At 39.1% G+C, this 15,036-nt stretch overlaps 1 protein-coding gene across 1 annotated transcript in view; it reads right to left on the bottom strand.

Moving 5' to 3' along the window:
- Positions 1 to 2,226: 2,226 nt before the first annotated feature.
- LOC578470 (protein transport protein Sec24C) overlaps positions 2,227 to 15,036 on the bottom strand; it is a 33,160-nt gene continuing 20,350 nt past the window's right edge. Inside the window, exons 11-19 of the mRNA XM_778635.5 lie at positions 14,209 to 14,302; positions 13,214 to 13,330; positions 11,360 to 11,530; positions 8,468 to 8,710; positions 7,980 to 8,118; positions 7,090 to 7,208; positions 6,350 to 6,529; positions 5,368 to 5,649; positions 2,227 to 4,050 (exon numbers count right to left, since the gene is read on the bottom strand). Of these exons, the coding sequence (XP_783728.2) occupies positions 3,910 to 4,050; positions 5,368 to 5,649; positions 6,350 to 6,529; positions 7,090 to 7,208; positions 7,980 to 8,118; positions 8,468 to 8,710; positions 11,360 to 11,530; positions 13,214 to 13,330; positions 14,209 to 14,302 (1,486 nt within the window). The 3' untranslated portion in view covers positions 2,227 to 3,909. The remainder of the gene's footprint in view (positions 4,051 to 5,367; positions 5,650 to 6,349; positions 6,530 to 7,089; positions 7,209 to 7,979; positions 8,119 to 8,467; positions 8,711 to 11,359; positions 11,531 to 13,213; positions 13,331 to 14,208; positions 14,303 to 15,036) is intronic.

Raw genomic sequence — 15,036 nt, 5'->3', positions numbered from 1 at the left:
TCTTTTTCGAATAGATAACACATAGAGTGAGTGATAGAAGGAAGGAGGGAAAAAAAGGAAGAACAAAAACCCAGAGAGAGAGAGTGTGTGAGTAAGAGAGAGAGAGAGAGAGAGTGGGGAATGAAAAGCAAGTAACTTAAGAGCCATAACAGAGGGAGGGGTATCTGAGAAATTTTGAAGTAGAGAGAAAAGGGTCCTATTTACTTGGCCCTAGTGTCAACTACACATATGTACCAGACCTGCCAACCAGTACGATTTAGTCGTACTTAGTACGATTTTTAGAAGCAAATACGACAGTACGATTTTCCTTCTTTTTTTTTTTTTTCAAATAATTTTGTTGTTGTTGGTATTTTGTATGTGTGTGTGCCATTTTCAATGGCAAAATGCCCATTTTGTCCTATAAAGCATCTCACATTGGCAATTTGGGGATGTTCATTGGTTCATCGAACACACCAGTCGTGACAAAATCATGCATATATTCAACCAATGATCCATAAAAAAAATTCTTCCTGTATGTAGGAACTGTAAGAGGCATTGATCTGCGTAACAGTCTGTGTTTATTTTTAAGAATACAACTTTTGTCAGCAAAATACAACTTTTGGGATTAAAGAATACAGTTTTTGAACTCCAGAGGTTGGCAGGTCTGATGTACTATTGTAGCCTAATCTAATTAGTTGATGACTAATGTCCATGGGCAATTAGAAAACTGGGAAAATGCCAGAGAGAGCGACTGAAGGAGAAGAGAAGACTATGCAAGAAATAACAGAACTATACTATTCATCCATCCATTGAACAACGATAAGATTCATACACACACAAAATTTTGTTTGTATTTGAAATACCAGCAATTTATTCTTTTTACATATGGTTGTACATGTAATTGATATCTTTCAAATAATCATTCTATGCTACAAAATAATGTAAATATTGTGATATAATTCAATATCATGAATTCATTATGCCTTGTAGTGATTGGATAGTATAGAAGCGAAATAGGAAGAGTAAAAAATAGGTGTCTAAATAAGTGTTCCACATAACCTACACATACCACTTGATATATTTATCTCCTTTTTTTTACAATAATTTCTTATTTCGAACACAAACAATTTAAATGAAATAATCTATTTTACCATTTTACATAAACACAATGCAATATCAAATGAATCATTCTCCTCCTTTTGTGGCATAAGACGATCTTTATCTACCAGTGTTCCCCCCTTCCATAATAATAACCCATTTTCCTATAGATGTGCTCTCTGTAAATGCATTATTATTAGAGGGGAGCCTCAATAGTAATACACAAAAATAACTCGAGAAATATTAGAGATGTTTCAATTACAACATGTACTGTTAACATTTTTGAGCAACAATCGTTAATAACAGCATGAGAGTAGCATTTAATGAACGTAAGGGCAATCGTCCATGGGTGGTAACAAAATCACATTGCAATTTGGGCTGTAATTCTGAATTACTGATAGATTCTCAGTTTCAGTGAAATTTCTTACACTTAAAAAAACAACTTTTTCTGGTATATTCTAGTGTAAATTCCCTATCAATTATGATGTTTCACCCAGATGATATTGCTACCAAATTAATCCTGTACGATAGGATGTGCACACAATGTGTGCAACATCTCCACTCCAGTCGTTTCATACAGATACCTATGATAGACAAGCTGCACTGAGTGTACTGAGTTTAGAACACTTGTAACACACACAAAAAAGCATAAACATCTTCATTAAGAAACTTGAGCAAATGGTATAAACAAAAGAAAAATAAAAGAAGTTTCATTGGTTTAGCCATTTACATGTATGGCTAGCTTTAAAAAGCAGGATCAAAGCATATACCACGACATGCTTTCCACATCTTACATCACATGAACAATATCTTTAGACAGCTAGCAAAAATGATAACACACCTCTTGAAAATACACATGGTTGAAAACAGATATAAATCCAAATAACATGCTATCTTGTGACCAGAAACTCAAGAACGTCTATCGCTTCATGAAGATACAGCAATTTCTAGTTAGTTAGGCAGTCTGGTTAACTTCAAAGCGCCAAAACGTTAATAATAAGTCACATTTTTGTAGTGGTTAATCCTACGTTTTTAAGCGCTTTATATTGTTATTATTATTACCACTGGCATTATTATTCTGGTCACGTTCACTTTTCATTAATACAAAAACAACAAAAAATGGCAGCCCAAAAAAAACACATGGCGTCCGAGTATTCGCCTGTGAGCCTGGGAGTGTACTCAAGTACCTCATTACACGGTTATGCACAGCCTTATTCCACATTCCAATCCAAACACATTAATTTCGCATCCTACCGGGTACCCATTTAACCAACACCTGGGTGGAGAGTGACAGATGTAAATTAATGTCTTGCCAAAGGACATTAGTGCCAAGGCGCAAACCTGCAAACCATGAGATCCACTGACCTTGACACCTCTACAAGTGTTCTAACTGCCCTTTGGCATGACTGAGCTGTTATTCAGGGACCCGTTTCACAAAGCCTTTTTTCGATGACAAATGACAAAAATCAGTGACAAATCTGCTGATAACCTATCAGAAGCAGCGATTTCAGTAGCTTATCACAACAACTGTCATTTGTCACTGATGATAAGTTCTGTGAAACACCCCCAGACGCCTGCTACCTGTTGAAATTAAGTTTGCTTAGGCTAAATCTAAATTTTCACAGACCCACAAAGATCTTTCTTTCAGAGGTGTCGTGGACGAGTGGATATGTCACCGGACTGTGGATCAAAATTTCAGCGGTTCAAGTCCTTTGGCAAGACATTGATCTACATTTGCCACTCTCCACCCAGGTGTTAATTGGGTACCCGGTAGGATGCGAAAGCTAATGTGCTTAGATTAGCAAGTGTGCACTTGTAAAAATGACGCCGGGCTGGAATGCTCACCCAGGGAGAGGAGAATGTGCATACATTGTGGTCCGGATGAGCCTGAATCCAATGACCGGAGTAATAATAAATATACATGTATATGTAAAGCGCTTTGAGAGGGGCTTCGGTCCTGAAAAGCGCTGTATAAGAACTAGCTATTATTATTATTTCAGACTTCACTACAGGTTTCAGAAACCTGTTTATGTGCAACACTGTAGCCTACGTGAATAGAGAGATTTGTGAAACCTACAAAGGAATTCCTACCAACTGCCTAGTTTATCATTCTCTAGTAGTAGTGTGAAATCTAGACCATTTATGTATTGATAGATTACAACTTCGTTATGCAACATACTTATGCAACACAATCTTCTCTACGTACACGGTAATTTAGACGAGACCTAGTCCAAGATTGAGACCCCTAAATGAATGGAATCAAGATACACAGTCAAAGAGGGCGTAAGTTATCCTGAGATTCCAATCTGCCAGTGTTCAGATGAAGACCTTCTGCACTTCTGAATCTCAAAGACAAGTTTTACACCATGCTTATGTTCTTACAACGATATCACTTGATCCAAAACAGCGGCTCTTGATGGCATTTCAGGATCTCACACGCTGTATCTACACTGTGCTATTAGCATTCAAATATTTGGATATCACTTGGTCAAAGAAGACCAAGTCCAAGTTCAAAATAGCAGATTTAGATGGCAATTCCAGATCTCACATACCAGACCCAGACTACATTAATGTACATTACATAATTCAGTCCAAAACCAAGTCAAAGACTACACCAACAGTCCTTTTCAGGACTACACATCCTCAAGAAAGATTACCGAGAGTCCTTTTCAGGACTCCTCAATCCTTCCTCTCTCTTATATGGTGCAAACCTACTGAATAGGTCAAAGATAGTCGTTCCTAAACATGATGGCAGCTCAGGATCTCACACATTGGATCTACACTACATTAATGTTTATATGAGGATATCGCTCAAGGACTTCATTCTCATTCTCAGCTGAGGATACTACGGATCTCTCGGTGCATATGGACCAGGAAGTCTACGTAGGACGCCGAGGCGTTTGAACCCTTGTCCTCCATCAAGAAGTGCTTGAACCACGGCTCCAGGGTGTCCCTCTGTCTCACCAGGGTCAGCTGCAAGAGGAGGGTCAAAGGTCAAAGGTTATGGAATCTGTATTTCTAATCATCACTGTGTACAGTCACATAGTGTAAAGCCATTTCAAACTTTTATTTTCATGGTAATTTCATGGTATTGAAAACTTCCATGAATAGCAAAAATCTTATTATTGTAATTCACTTGGCAAAGAATTTTTCACAAATAAGGTAACAGTAAATTAGGCTTAACCCTAAAAAGGCAGGGCTATTTGAGGTCTTAGTATGGCCGGGGGGAGGGGGGGGGGGAGGGGGGGAGGGGGGGGGGGGAGGCCATCATGGCCCCCCCTTAAGATCTCGGCCGCAAAGCGGCCAATAGCCACAGAAAATTTGCACGCATGTCAAGTGAAGTGTATAGAATATTATGATAATTTCAATTTTTTGAAAAATTCACTCATTTGCATATTTATGGTAATTTATGCAAATAAAGTCATATGAATCACATTTTTAACCATAAATCATATATTATTCATATTTAAGCATTATTTTTCACTACATATATTCATAAGACCATTCTGAATAATAATACGACAACAAAATTTGGAAGAGCCAGCTTATTCCTTATGTTATCCCTTGTTTTGATAATTTCTTATGTATTTCATTGTTTTTTTTAACTTATGTATTTCATTGTTTTTGTTGTTTTATTTCATTTCTTACTACAATTCAACTATTTTGACTCCCAAAACAACCACCTAAACTTCAAACAAGACCCAATAACCCATGTTTGATCTGTTTTTAGGAAAAATGACTTTTCCATATGTTTTGTACACAAATCACAAAAATTAGCGATTTTCGGGCGTCACGTGACCTTGTAACCGTAGGTCCGATTTTTCAAAAAAATTCTTTTAAAAGTTGCGCAAGACTAAAAAAAAAAAGTCAGCGAGCGGCGAGGCGCCATCCATACGCGTTCCTGAGCAATCAGAAAAATCGTGGAGGGGGCCCATAATGCCCCCCCCCCCCCGGCCTTATTAGGGTTAATACCAGCCGGTTATACCGGGATAAGCGCTAAAATAATACGAGCGTCTGAACAAACTCTTTCTGTCTGCATAGAAGAGGGTCGGTCAACTGAATGTGTGTTACTTCAAGCATGGGCAGATGAGTAAAGTTTCTCGCTCGGCAGAGAACTTTGAACCAAGATGAACAGTATTGTTCAGTGCAATCTTGGTTGTTCAGCAAGTGTTGAGCGATGGCAGAGTTGGCGTTGTCTGCCGTATGGACGTTTCCCTGTTTGCATTAGCGCGGCAGTTGTGAATGCCGCGCTCAACAACAACAAATCCTCAAGAGAAGAATGCAACTCACCTTCATGTATCTGGGTCTCTCTGAGCGCAGCACGTCGACCAAATTCCTCAGTCGTTTCGATGTTGGGTTATCTCTCTCTAACAGTTGATGCGATTCAATGTTAATTTGAGCGGGGGAGTTGACGCCAAACACATTTTGCACCCAGTCGTTATTCACATGTAAACCAATCCACATGAAGAGCATGAGGCCGTTTTCAAGGATGTAGACCCCCTGGTCTTCGAATCGTTCGATGGAGCATCGCACTGCCGCGGGGGTGTCCTCACTGTTGACATCTATGTCATGCTGTTCACAAAGAGGGTGAAAGAAAACTAGATTAATGGATGCAAGTTCATGCTGTTGTTTTAAGAGTTCCAACATACCACTAGTTGCTGTTTTCATCAGGGGTGATAGTATACAAATAATACACATCAGTGAGGGCATTAGTAAGAATTACCCACAGAAGGTACCTTTGGAACAGTCTTGGATTGTTTTGAAGGTACCAAGTGTGGGTACTTTTACTAATGCCCAAACAAAATGATGTGTATTATTTGTTTTGATAAGATTATGTTTTATTTGTTTAATAAAATGATGTTTTCTAACATGATTTTGATAATTACCGGTCATTACCATTGCATAATGACCGGACATTACCCAAATTACACGCGTTTACGCGTTAGGCAAAATAAATGCCTGGTCACGTGTACGCTTTCAACCAATCTTTTGATTAGGATCCACATCATCATCTTATAATGAGCACTAAAACAATTTTTTCCCCTCAACCACCCCCCCCCCCTCGGGTATAAAAACAACCAAAAAGATTTGGGTAACAAAAATTGGCATCCAACAACATTTCCCAATTCTAAAAAAAATTGGGGAAAAATATGGAAAAATGCGATAAATAAGGGAAAATCGGGAAGAAAAAATAAATTGGGGAAAAAATAAAATAATAATAATAATCGGGAAAACGATTTAAATGGGGTAATTATCAGGCCTATATACTTACAACTGGTAGTAGTCTAGGATAGAAGTATGCATGAGTTGAGACGACATCCATGGATAGAACCGTCTGCATCAACCAACTCCTATCGTCGGTGGTGATGTCGGTCGTACCGGAGAATGCATCACTCTTCAACACACAGTTGACATAAAGAGGGAGTACTTTCATACACTCGGGTAAGATTAGCTGTACAGCATGTGAAAGAAACAAAATACAGTTTTAATAATGACACATTTTAATCATTATAGAAAGCTTCTATCAGTGGTGGTGATGTTCATGTTACCAGAGAAAGAACGACTGCACACACATACCTCTTGCATTATGATGATCTCCAAACCACAAAGGATAATAATAATAATAATAATATGTCTTGTTTACCCGGGGTAGCCTCATCAGTATTTATACTGTTCTCCCTGAGGGCCCTGCAATCATATTATTACCCTGGTCATCGGTTTCAGGCTTACCCACACACAATGTATGCACATTCTCCACTCCCTGGGGAGCATTCCAGCCAGGCATCATTTTGACAAGTGCACACTTGCTAATCCAGCTTTCGCATCCTACCGGGTACCCATTTAACACCTGTGTGGAGAGTGGCAAATGACGATCAATGTCTTGCCAAAGGACATTAGTGCCGCGGTGGGACTTAAACTGCGGACCTTGTGATCCACAGTCCGGTGATATATCCACTCGTCCACGACACCTCTATAGTGAAGAAAGAAAAGTTTCTCTGCTAGCTTGCTTACCTGCCCATGTGATGAGGGCGTGGCACAGTTCTTCCGGTAGCAAGCCAAGATGTTGGCGCACTTGTTGATGATGGTATCCCGGATAGCCTTGGGGTTGGAGTTCAGTACACCTCGGATAGCTGGATGGATTAAACAGACACAACAATATTAATAATAATAATATTGGATATTTATGTAGTGCACATATCCACCCTGCATGGTGCTCAAGGCGCTCCAACTATTACCCCGGCTCTGCTAGACAGCCGATTTTGGCGCTCACAGCATTCAAGGGAATCCTTCCTACCGGTACCCATTTCACACCTGGGTGGAGAGTGGCAAATGTAGATTAATATCTTGCCAAAGGACATTAGTGCCGTGGCGGGACTCGAACCGTGGACCCTCTGATCAACAGTCCAACAACCAATGAAATGGTCTCAGGATTACCAATCAACTTACTCATGGGCAAGGGCGTTGGAGGGCAAGAAAAGTGTGCTAAACAGCACATAAAATGTAAAACATGATCAAGGGCTAGACAAATTGACGGAGTGCAAGTTAATTATCCCCTGTCCCTTGACAGGCTGGCATAAAAATTCAGTGCTGACTTGGATCATTGATTACAAAAATAAATGCACTATTATGTTTTTTCAAGCTGGACAGGATAGGGCTTAACAAAACATGTCAAGGTATCGAGGAAAATCATTAATATTTTTTAAACATCTTTATCACCAAGTTTTATTACGCAGTGGAGTCTTCAAACCATCCATGGGATGACAACAAACTCAGATTTATGATGGTGTCCAGAAAATTCCATAACACATGTTTCTGAGGGATGTCCACGAACTTTGACTTACAACAGCTTTGAGAAACTAGCCACTGACTAGCCACTAACAAGCCACTGACTAGCCACTTACCATACTTGGCAAGGAAGTTGATGATGGTGTCTGTTTCACAGTTGCGGTACACGTCAGCCATCTGGGTACAGCAGTTGAGTGACAGGTTGATGACACGTAGCCTTCTCTGACCACTCACGCTCGTGTATAACACAGCAGCCTATAGAGATACATGGTACAGAAACAAGATGAATCCAATACGTAGAGAGCCAATGAGTCATTGCATGGTATGTAAACATATATATATATATATATATATACTCTCTAGGGGGAGTGCAAATCAAGAAAGGAAGAGAGAGAGGAAGGGGAGATAGAAAGAGAGATATAGTGAGAGAGAAAGAGAGCGAGAGAGACGGAGAAGAAAGAGAGAAAGAAGGAGAAGGGGAGGGGGGGGGGGGGGCCTCCTTTGTATTGCATGACTATCATCAACGCGGAAAGATGCATCTTACAAAGAGAATTATTCATGCTGTCCAAAATCTTTTAAAGATCTGTTTAAATGTCCCACCAACCTGGATAAATGCTCCTACTTCCTCCTGAAGTTTATCATCATGTTTGATCTCCACGGTAACAGCCTTGTCGCAGTCTATCGATGCGAGCTCCACGTCTGTCGTGTTGGACATGTGGAAGTTGCCATAGAAGTCTGTGGGTCTGATGCCGGTGCTGGTGCGGACCCTGAGCACCGCATCAAAGCCGACCTCGCGGGTCAGGTTGCGGGTCAGGTCCCAGATGAAACGCTCTCCATCATTGGCAGCCTGGCAATGGAATAAAAATGGAGACATGTGAATGGGAATATACATAATTGAGTATTAATGATGAAGATCTTATGGTTGAAAATAAGGTGAAAACAAGAAATGGTTTGACAAAGAATGTAGTTGCGTTAAGGTATTTTTTTGCATACCCTTCCTGGGATTATGGTAAACCTACATGTATTTTGTACCGTAATTAACGTTGTATAAACCGTCCTCGTGTATAAGACGCACCCCTGACTTTGAATTTTTTTCGACGGCAAAAAAGTGCAGTTAAAACAACGGTAATTACGGTAATCATTTTCTTACCAACTTCTTAATGAGAACTGCATGTTATTAGAGCGCTTTCGCAAACATGACGTAAGGTAAAGACGACGGTAACACATGTGCAAACCAGAGTCTCTGTCTTGTTGATTTTCATGACCATTCTTGGCCATGATAGCGTTCGTACCCTAAACACAACGAAAGAGCTGTATCATCGTGCAATCGTGATATAGATATTGTATAATCAGATTTATCAACTATACTTTGTGCTTGACTATCCAATTTTTGACCTATTAATAATCATCTACACTATTTTTGACACGTGCACAACTACACATCAATGTCCCTGTCCCCGGTACAGAAACATGTTACACATGAAGACGGGAGCATAGTACAGGACGATCTCGGTTGAGTGAATTATCCTTTCATCTTTGCTTCCATCATCTTTGCGAAAGCGCTCTAATAACTTGTTCACAACGACAATATGAATTTTAAGATCAATATCTGTTTTGACAATGGTTGAAAACATATTTACATATCACTTATCTCTGACAACCACTTAATTCCTGGTTCTTAAAGAATCAGGAGGCAAAAGAGAAACTAGGAATGAATCTCACTTGGACATCAATTGTGATACTTTGGAGGAAAAAAATGTATTCTGCATCTTCATATCAAATGATTTTTAACGACTTTTAATTCAGAATTAATGGAAAAGTTTACTTGTAAACCATGGTTAAAGTAGCTTGGCGAAGAAATTTCACATAATCACTCAAAGTGGGCAAATTATACATTTCCGGATAGCGTAGACCAATATGAAGACACACATTCTGCCCTTAAGTCTTGTAAATATAAATGAAACGCGGGAAGAAACTTTTTCCAAGAACCTTCTCAGAACTTCAATTCCTGGCTTGAACATTTTGTTCGCGCAGTAGGCCGATTATGACGTCCCTGGTTGGGTACGATCGCTATTCTAGGCCTCAAGCTCGCCTCTTGCACAGCTCGCGTGCGGTATTTTGCATAGCTATACGTATACATTATCCAGACTTTGCATGCTTCATATCCTGACCAGAAAGTGGAATAACAATCTCTAGAAATCATGTAATTACATATAATATTAAGCAAATTTATGTAATATAATACGAGGGGTAAATCGTGCAATTCGATTTGTCCAAATACCCTTCCATTCTGTGTAATTTGCTGAGATGTTTTGCATTTGTTCGGTCATCATGCCTTGGCGTGATAGTGATTGCTGTTGATTATATAGGCCTGAGGAGACCATGATGAGTAAATCGTGAGCGTCCTTTTGCATTTGTATGATGTCCTGTAGCTGCAGTTCTATTTATGAATGGTGCATATTTGTAATTGATTTTCGCCAAATATAATCTCACATCTAATCATCTTTGTTTTATTATCCGTGAAATTTGCCAAAAAGCCCCACACATCCCGAAAAATTAGAAAATGTCTCGCCCAGTCATGACAGATCGATCGCCAGTTGAGTGGAGCCGGGGGAGCTGAGCGGCAGCTGGCAGCTCAGCCAGCTCGCGCTGATATGCTATCACTTGACCTGCACCAGCATCGACGCCGTCTTCTCCGAACTGTTCTCTTTCTTCCATCTCTCCTACATCCCCATCATCATCATCATCATCACTATCACACCAGTACCACCAGGGCTTAAATTAATCCAAGGCCACCAAGGCCATGGCCTTGGATGCCCCTCTCATTGGCCTTGGAGATTTGTTGTGCCCTTTCCCATTCTTCATATTTGTGCTGTAATATAGGAATGTGCCCTACAGAAAAGTGGCCTTGCCCTAAAAATATTGAAATTTAAGGCCTGTACCACTGTTGTGGAGCTGTGCTCATCAACTTCAAATTCTAAATCAAATAAAATTTCTTCAAGCTCGGACATTTTGATCAGATATTTAGCGTTCGAGTGGCGTTTGTATATGTATAATGCATGCATGTGAGAGTTGTGTGAGAGCTTGAGGATCGCACTCTCGCTCATGTGCCCAACCTCCTACGTCACAAATCGTACGTCACAATAGCAGGCCGATCAAGGGTGGAATAATCGGGTAGTAATTTCACCACTTTTAAAAGCACATAATTGTCAAATCTGTAACAATTTTTGAAAACTAAATATGAACCATTAGAAAGATTGTAACATTAACTTTGCAATGATACCAACATTATTAAGGTTAAAAGCCTTTTGAAACCTTCACTCAGCTACTTTAAACTTGCAAAAATGCAGATGAAAAGTTAAATAAGATCATTTAATTCCCAGTGGAAGTTTAGACAATGGTTTACACCATCATTAAAAAACAAAATCCTGTAAATCAATGCATGTTCAAGGACTTGGGGTCATCAGTATTGTGCATAACATTGCCATAAACTCACTTGGAAGTAGCTGTACTTGTAGCACTGTCCTCCGGTCAGCGTTGAGACCTGACCCACTGTGGCCACATCCACGTAAGAGTTGGGAAAGAGGAAGGTGTCCACACTGCAGCCGTGCGTCACGCACTCCTGACCAAGAGTAGTGTAGAAGCTGATTTGTGGTGTCAAAACGGTCTGAAAGCAAGAGGAGAAACTGTCATTAAAGTTAAAGATCAGTTTTGGAAACGCCCCCCTCTCAAAAAATGAAATGGAAGCTCTTATTACCAATCATGTGAAAGAATATGTTTTGACTAATACGTACAAATAAGTACAAATTTTGCCGAGAAACCGCCTACTAATTGATATATTTGGTAAATTAGTATATCTATTTGGACCTGATAGATATCGGCACGTGTCGCGTAGTCCCATATACATCTTTCTGTGTACAGTGCTTGTAACTTTACCAAGACTGGGCCAAAATTCTGATCATTTTGCAGTACACACCAATACTTATATGCTAGATGATCAACCTTTTTTGATCGATTCCACAATGTTTCTTTCACAATGCAATCGCATGACCATAACTGGTCTTTATCTTTAACTTGGTCACTCAGTCAGCTGACTCAAGGTGCATCAATTGTTTAACTTATTATTTCAAGACAACTTACTGTAATCCTGTAATAAAAAATGAACAAAACAAATTAATGAAGTACTCTAAGAAAATAAAGAAGAGGTCGGCTCACCTGAGCCAATGGGAATAGAGGCCTCGCACTAAGGGACCTAGCTCCCATCCCCTTTGCACCAGGAACATAGGATTTATTGGAACATTAGGGTAATTTAAAGGTGTTGCTCCCAAGTCCCCTGCAGGGGCAGGTTTCCCATTTAAAGGGGAAGTTGAGTTCTGTTTTTAGACCGCAAATGCCTTCAAAGTGCATGGCTATTGCTCTTATTCTCATCTATCTTTTATTTATTTATTTATTTATTCGTTTTATTTAGACAGGGTAATTCTCTCAGTATTATTACTGTTTTTCTGAGAGGCCCAGTATGACATTTATAGTGCCCTTTTAGAACCTAAAAATTGCTATGAAGGTAATTTTAGACCCCAAAATGTGTGAATTTTAGCCAATACAATCATACCAATTCAGCTCCACTTTAAAAAAAACACGGTGTCCATTAATTAATTATTTAATTAAAAATAACAAAACATGAGCCGGCTAATTGTGGGTAATACAAGCAACACGAAAATGCCAACAAAAAAGCCAACATCGGCATTGGCTGAAATACGACGTAAAAGGCGTTATTTCGTTTTTTTCAACAGGTTTTTCAAATTGTTCAAAATATCTAATATTTGTGGTGGTACACAGGTATTAGAAATCATTATATTTCAGCCATCTCTGAACCGATTTTGATCAAACAAAGATGATTTTGTCATTTAAATATTATTTTATTTCAAATTTGACACTCAGTTTTTCATTATCTCACAAACGAATTATTTTGTGTAGTGCCCTCTGCAACAGAACTAAACTATCCCATTTAAACACATTTAGGTCTCCAGCATTTTGGTATGAAATCATATCTACACTTTATGATCAATCAGAATAAGAAATAAACAAGACAAATATGACAGCTTCTCCTATAAATATTATATATATATCAATATACAATATATATTAGCCTTGTTATCTGCAATAACAAGGCCACTACCTGGAATTTCAGAAGTTGACCGCTATAACTATTGTTTCTATGGTGATATATAGTATTATTTATCAATCTATAAGCATAATATGCCTGGGGTAATTCAGTAGATCTTAAATGTCTTTCAAACTAATACCAAAGGCAACGAGTCTAGAATAATAAAAGTGAAATGTGTTTTCTGACCTTTTCTTTGTCTGTACCCAACAGTTTTCTGTCGTCTCTGTTCTTCAGCTTGCCAGGGGCTTCCAGAATTGAAAGCGATGAGTGGAATATTAACAGTTTGCCTGACGTTTCAGCAGCCTACAAGATAAATAAAACAGTGAGATGTTTTTCAGCCTTTAGTCATGATTGTTATTGTAGATCTGTGTCCTTTCCAAAGGGATTGGTAATAGCAGATTTGAGCACAGTGACAAGACACTGGCCCACAAAATCACAAAAATCAAATGTGTTGAAAATGATTAAGAATACTTCTGCCTTTCAGAGCATAGACATAAAGGAAGGGGAGATATTAATATCAGGAGGGGAACACAGAAATAGAGATAAAGCTAGAGATAGGAATAGAGGGGGTGGGGGAGTGAGAGAGAGAGAGAGAGAGACAGAGAGAGAGAGAGAGGGGGGAGGGAGAGACAGAGAGAGACAGAGAGAGATGGAATTAAAAATGAAATTGGGAAGAGTGACATATAAAGCAAGAGTACTAAGAACAAGCAATGTAATACTTTATTTGGGCAAGTGGATAGTATGCATCCACTGTACGTCATTATCAGTGTGCTAAAAATGATTAAGAATATTTTTGCCTTTCAGAGCATAGACGTAAAGGAAAGGGTGATACTAAGATCAGGAGGGGAACACAGAGATAGAGATAAAGCTAGAGATAGAAATAGAGGGGGTGGGGGAGGGGGAGAGAGAGAGAGAGAGAGGGAGAGAGAGGGGGAGGGAGAGAGAGAGAGAGAGAGAGAGGGGAGAGAGGGAGAGACAGAGAGAGGAGAGGGAGAGACAGAGAGAGGGGAGGGAGAGACAGAGAGAGGGGAGAGAGAGAGATAGAGAGGGGGAAGGGGGAGGGAAGAAAGAGATAGATGCGGAATTCACAATGAAATTAGGAGGGGTGGCATTTAAAACAAGAGATTACTTGGAACAGGCAATGCAATGTTTTCTTTGGGCAAGGTGGATGGGATGCATACCTTGAGAGCTTCTAGCCCAGCTTGGATAACTGGTCCCAACATGGATTCCGTCTCCCTGGTCTCTGCGAACATTTCTGGGATTTGATCCAAAAGGCTGGAAACAAAGCATGTGAAAAAAAAGATTAATAACAATAGTCTAAATGTTGATATTGTGTTAGTCCTTAGTGCCCTATTTTCACTTTGACAAATTGTGTTCATGAACCTATTTTTTCCTTTTCCCTGAAATGCTTTTCAATTTTTTAAATTCCATTGTATATAGATATCACATTAATGGCATATCCATCAAAATAAGTTAAAATACAATAAAAAATAATTACTAATTTGATCTGAAGATGTGAATGCTTTTTCCAAGTTCAATGATAGTTTCATTTTTTAAATATGAATGAAAAGATGATGTTCCCCGTAACAAAAGACAAGTAAAAAAATAGAAGAAACATTGTCATATTAAAGATAAACTGGAGTTCTGGTCATGCGATTGCATTGTGAAAGAAAAGGTGTGGAATGGATCAGAAACAGTTGATCATGTAGCATATAAGAATTTGTGTGTATTGCAAGGTTCTGGAGTCATCAAAATCATAATAAATTTGGCCGAGTCTTGGTGAAGTAACAAGCACTGTATACAGAAAGCTATATATGGGACAACACACATGGTGTCAGGGCTAGTACTACCTTGATTTCCTCGTCTTTCTATGCTCATGACTCAGCCAGTATACATTTTCTTCCAAAATTGTTTGGCACATGTCATTTATTTGTAATCTTGAACATTCAGTGTAAGTTTCGTTTGATTCTGTGAGAATTAATTTTCTTTTTTTACCAGAACTCAAGTTT

Source organism: Strongylocentrotus purpuratus, unplaced genomic scaffold (genome assembly GCF_000002235.5).
Source record: "Strongylocentrotus purpuratus isolate Spur 01 unplaced genomic scaffold, Spur_5.0 spur5_scaffold_10, whole genome shotgun sequence".
Taxonomy (NCBI): Eukaryota; Metazoa; Echinodermata; class Echinoidea; order Camarodonta; family Strongylocentrotidae; genus Strongylocentrotus; species Strongylocentrotus purpuratus.
The sequence above is the reverse complement of the archived record's forward strand: the minus strand, read 5'-3'. Positions and strand labels throughout refer to the sequence as shown.